This window comes from Labrus bergylta, chromosome 4 (assembly GCF_963930695.1).
Source record: "Labrus bergylta chromosome 4, fLabBer1.1, whole genome shotgun sequence".
Taxonomy (NCBI): domain Eukaryota; kingdom Metazoa; phylum Chordata; class Actinopteri; order Labriformes; family Labridae; genus Labrus; species Labrus bergylta.
The window spans coordinates 32685383-32691256 of record NC_089198.1 but is presented as its reverse complement, the minus strand read 5'-3'; the positions used below and the strand labels follow the sequence as shown (position 1 = coordinate 32691256).

Sequence of the window (5874 nt, the reverse complement as noted above, 5' to 3'; positions counted from 1 at the left end):
TTAGACTTACATCACTTTCCTCGAGTTATTTACAGTTAGGAGGAAACTCTCTGCCTCTGAGTCTTTCTTTCACATTTCTGCAGACACAAACAGCTGTTCAAGCTGACTGATAACCAGCTGTGATCAGCAAACAGGGTCATCAGTAACTAAATTATTTTTCTGTTAGGCTTCATAAGTAAAAAAGTCTCACAACATGATCGGTCTCACAACACTGATGCCCTCTTCAGGGAGGGACAGACCCAGATTGTTCAGCACAGCCTTCTGAAGAGCTTCAGGCGCTCAGTTCTTCTCCTTTATGTCATCTGACTGTGTTACATTACAGCTGTGGAAGCTACAGTCCGTCATTACACTCATCACACAGCTGTGTTTAATACTTGATTCTGATTGGCCAAATACACCTAGAAGCTGTCTGCTATGCCTCGATAGATCGCCATGGTTAAAAAGAACACTATCACAGACTGTGGAGGACTAAATGTAATCATATCAATCTGAGGAAATAAGTCTGGTTATTATGACATTGGCCTGTTTACTATGGGGAAAGAAGAAGATAAAAGTTTTGAATAGCAGATAAAAGATGCAAAAAACTTAAACGGATACAGCAGTGTTAAAAGATGCTGAACAGAAAAAAACAGACTCCGACATGACGAGGCAGAAAAAACAGCTGCTGCCGCTGATTCATGCAGATCTCTTCACCTCGTCTCAATTTACAAATCAATGTTTCAAATGATTGATGTCTTAGGAAGTGGGCGTGTCACAAGGGGGATGATGTTTAGTAAGCAGGTTGTTTTCATGGAGGAACCCCTCCTGTTCACCCTGTCGGGGGTCCTGGATAACGACCCCCTCACCGCTCCGACCTACATGTTTTTACAACAATGACTGCAGAGGGCTAGAGCATTGAAGAACACTTTTCTATCTCTGCTCTATAACTAATGTTTCTTTGTATTGTACATTCTTTACTGTTCGGGTTCAGCGCTCTGTTACTAGATGGGCAATTCTCATCTGTAAATGCATTTGTCAACCAGCCTTGCATTGTGAGGAGTTAGTACGGTGGTGATGCTTACCTCTCATAAATGAATTCCTCATCTGTGCTGAAATAATGTGTGTTGGCTGTCGTCTTTGGTTTGATGTGCAGCGTGGAAAAGTACAGCCTGTCTGTAGAGACACACACAAAGACACAAATACACAGAGGAGGAGAAGCAGACATATGAGACTGAATCATTCATAGTTTTCAGGTGGATCACAGACAGTTATCATGAATGGTAAATGGACTTCAGCTAGTACAGAGTTTTTCTAGGTTCTGACTACTCAAAGCTCTTTTACACCGCAGGTCACACCTACACATTCACACACTGATGGTAGAGGCTGCTGTGTAGAGTCCATCAGTATTAACTCATCCATTCATACACATTCACACACTGATGGTAGAGGCTGCTGAGTAAAGAGTCCATCAGTATTAACTCATCCATTCATACACATTCACACACTGATGGTAGAGGCTGCTGAGTAAAGAGTCCATCAGTATTAACTCATCCATTCATACACATTCACACACTGATGGCAGAGGCTGCTGAGTAAAGAGTCCATCAGTATTAACTCATCCATTCATACACATTCACACACTGATGGCAGAGGCTGCTGAGTAAAGAGTCCATCAGTATTAACTCATCCATTCATACACATTCACACACTGATGGCAGAGGCTGCTGAGTAAAGAGTCCATCAGTATTAACTCATCCATTCATACACATTCACACACTGATGGTAGAGGCTGCTGTGTAGAGTCCATCAGTATTAACTCATACATTCATACACATTCACACACTGATGGTAGAGGCTGCTGAGTAAAGAGCCCATCGGTATTAACTCATCCATTCATACACATTCACACACTGATGGTAGAGGCTGCTGAGTAAAGAGCCCATCGGTATTGAGCCTCTTAAACTTAAACAAGCACCGCCACGTCTCTGTGAACACAGAGCTGAGAACAAAAGACCAAGAGAGTTTGACTTCTTCACAAAACATTTTATATGCAAGATTTAAATATTGGTTCAGGCTGAGTTATTCCCATCCCAGGCAGAGAGTAAACATCCTTTGCTGTTACAAACCTGTCAAAATAAATTATAATATTAAAACTTTAACATGACGTCTATAAACTGTTTTACAGTTATGGGGAAGTCAGCTAAAAATGACCTTTTTCAAATCCAATGTAACAGTTGGATGAAATTGCTTTCTTTTTCTTCTTCTCTCTTGTATTGGCATAACAATTATTCAAAGTAAAAATTGTTGTAAAGCCATTATTGTTTTATGGTCAAATTAGACACTGTGGTCTTAGCAGGCAGCAACCTCCAGTGTTGAAGCAAAAAACTGCAGTTCCTTGAGCGTCCATACAATGTCAACTTGAGGCTGGCTGCAAAAGCTCCGGGAGTCACATTCCCACCCATATAAAAAATAGATGAAATGACCACCTGGGTTGAAAAACCAATTTGGTCTGTATAGCTAATTTCTTTCTGTGTGGGAGTAAATTGTTTCGTAACTGTTTTTCATAACGAGGGGCGTAGCTGAGCTAACTGACAAGCTGCGCTTTATAGCTGTCAGGAGACTTCAGCTCTTTTTCTGTTTCTACATTAACATAAAGTTACTTTGAGACAGCATTTACAATATGGCGACCTCCGCCAATGGGCTTCAAAAGTCCTCTTGAGAAACCAATGGATGACGTCACTGAGACTATATATTTATATACAGTCTATGGATCTTAAGAATTTAAAATTCCGTCATAAATTCAAAATGAAGATAATGAAAAACCATGTTTATAAAAAAGAATTTCACATTCTCCCTTTTTTAGTTTCTTTGTATTTTGGTGCTGACACAATGGCCTATATGTTCATTTATGATTAAAATTAATTTGAATTGAAGTCTGAATTGTCAAAGCGAATTCTTTCCCAAGTCACACATCACAGCCATGTTAACTCCAGGATAAAAATAAAATGGCCTTTATCTTTAGAAGGACCATGACAATGAGGTTAACAAAGTGAGACTACTACTTGATGATAAATCGTCAAAAAAAATGAATGATCTGATTTGTGAGTGTTTGCCAAGCTTACCTTTAATTATCTCCGACGCACCCCACAGTTCACATTCCTCTGCCATTTGAGTCACAAACAGGGGGTCCCTGTAATAAATCTTCCGTTATAGAGTTCAGTAGTCCTCCAGTGGAGTTCCAGTCTTCTACAAATTAGAAAAAAAGCAGAGTTTTCTGCAAGAGTAAAACACTTTTCACGTCCATGCTGGCGTCTTCACACGGAGTTTAAAGTGCTAATCTCTAAATATAAAGTGACAACAGACACTGTGTGGAGCTTCAGAGACATGGTCACACCGTCAAAAGTCGTAACAGTCAAATAAAAACTCTTACATCATCGAGTGGACTCGTCACGTCTCAGATTCAAACCGAAGCACATTGAATTGAGTTAGTTTTCTGAAAATGATTCAGTCTCTCCATCTCTAAATGAAAACGTTTCCCGGAAGGACGCGCACCAGACTGGAGGAGCGCAGTAATCCTCTGCTGCATGCACTGTCATCGGCACACACACACACACACACACACACACACACACACACACACACACACACACACACACACACGCACGCACACACGCACGCACACACACACACGCACACACACACGCACACACACACAGAGATACGTAAGAAGTTAAACCTAACAGAGGCGGGCCGTTGATGGATGAGCAGCATCCTGATATCTCTGTAATGTTAAATTGAAAAACACATTGTTACGCTTCTAGAGAGTAAATTACTTTCATATTTATAATTACATTTAGGCTACATGATCTCTCATAGAAATACATTCAAAAAACAATACTTAACTCTTAAAAAAAGTAGTACAGAAGAGCATCACAATGTCACCTTTTGTAAAGTCATGACTTATCCGTCACCAAGTAGACAAAGCTCAGTTGCCAAATGTCTGAGCTCTCTGATTGCCCAGCTGAGCTGTCCTCAGGGAGAAACTAAACCTGCACTTACATCTTATCTTATTTAACCAAAACCACTTATTTGTAGAAACGCTAAACCTGCTACAATATTCCTATAGGAGTGTGTTGTATTTGGTCTCCTGATATATGGATTTTTAGAAGCTGTGCTGACTTAAGACTAATGCATACTGCTCTCCAATAATATAGAGACAAGTGATGGATGGATGGATGGATGATGGATAATGGATGGATGATGGACAGATGGATGGATGATGGATAATGGATGGATGATGGACAGATGGATGGATGGATGATGGATGGATGGATGATGGATTAATGGATGGATAATGGATGGATGATGGATGGATGATGGATTAGTGGATGATTGACGAGATGGATGATGTTTGGATGGTTGATATAGGTGGATGGTTGGATAGTTGGTTGGATGATGGATGGATGGATGATGGACGGATGGATGGATTAATGGATTGATGATTGATTGATTGATTGATTGATTGATTGATTGATTGATTGATTGATTGATTAATGGATGGATGGATGGATGAATGGATGGATGGATTATGGATGGATGGATGGTTGTTTTTTAGGATTGTTGGATGGAGATTAGATTGTTTTAACAACATGGTATCAAAAAGTATCAAAGAAACAAACGTTTTAACAACCTTATCGTATTAGGATCTCCTCAAATGGATCTCTAAAAAGACATTATTTATTATCGATATAGAGGGATGCAGATTAGCAGCAGTAATCCTGATAAACTAGCCAGGTCAGAGCATATAGTTTTGGTTCTAGGGAAAATACAGGTGTAGCAAGAGGTCTTGGAAACAATCACAATGTCAATAATAAAATGTATACAGGATCTGTAAGTGTCTTTCAACTAATACATGAGGACCAAGGCCAGAGCTTGTGTTTTTCTCTTCTCACAGATTGTTTACAACATTTTAATAGCAGTCCTGTCATCACTGATTTGTTTGAAAGAAACACCTAAATTGTTCCCTGAGGGAAATTTGTCTTGCACAAAGATCATAAAAACATGAACAATAAACACAACAACAGCCACAGAGGACAACACATAATAAAGATGAAACAGAAATAATGAATGTCAAGTTCATACTGTATAATCAGATCTAATGAAGCAGCTGAACCCCCCTGGTAGAGATGAAGTGAAGAATATTTTAGTCCTCATTCTGGCCAATGATCCATGGCAGAGTTAAGAGAGACACATTTTGAAGGATTCTCATTAGAAACATAAAAACAACTTCATTTATTCAAATAACTAAAAATCGATGTATTTTAATTTATTTCACCACTGATTGTTCAATACGTTTTCATTTGAACTGAAACTTTTCTGTTTATTGGAGCAAAGTGTAAACATTCTTGGACTGTGTCTTCACCTTCATGCTGTCCTGATCTCACATAATGTCTCATTTCGACCTTGGACATTCCCACACAGATCTGTGTTTGTGACGTAATCCTATTCCCGGCCTTCGCTTCATCTGCTCTAGTTATCCAATTAGCGGGCAGATTAGTTGAGGGCAGGAAGTGTGTCGGGTCAAAGCTGAGCACACCTGAATCTGAACATGACCTGAAATACATGAGAAAACAGAATACCTGCTGATGACCCTTACGTCTGTTTATTTTATCAACACATGAACAACAACTTTTCTCCATAATGAAAAAAATATCCAGACGATGTTATTATAATGAGTTTATTAAAATTCATTTTTCTCAATCTTATGATATTTATAGAGATGGAATATAACACTTCTTCTGAAGACATGTTTTAAGACTATGAAGGAAGAGGTTTGTCATTGTTCATTCACAGAATAACATCTGCTCCAGCTGCTGGATGCTGTTTGCAAATCAA

General features: G+C 39.2%; 1 protein-coding gene across 2 annotated transcripts in view; it reads right to left on the bottom strand.

The window, feature by feature from the left end:
• Positions 1-3536, bottom strand: part of LOC110002263 (dual specificity protein phosphatase CDC14AB-like) — a 16902-nt gene extending 13366 nt beyond the window's left edge. For both annotated transcript variants that reach the window (XM_065954399.1, XM_065954400.1), the window contains exons 1-2: positions 3102-3536; positions 1062-1152 (exon numbers count right to left, since the gene is read on the bottom strand). In XM_065954399.1, the coding sequence (XP_065810471.1) occupies positions 1062-1152; positions 3102-3147 (137 nt within the window). In that variant the 5' untranslated portion in view covers positions 3148-3536. The remainder of the gene's footprint in view (positions 1-1061; positions 1153-3101) is intronic.
• Between the last annotated feature and the right edge of the window lie 2338 nt (positions 3537-5874).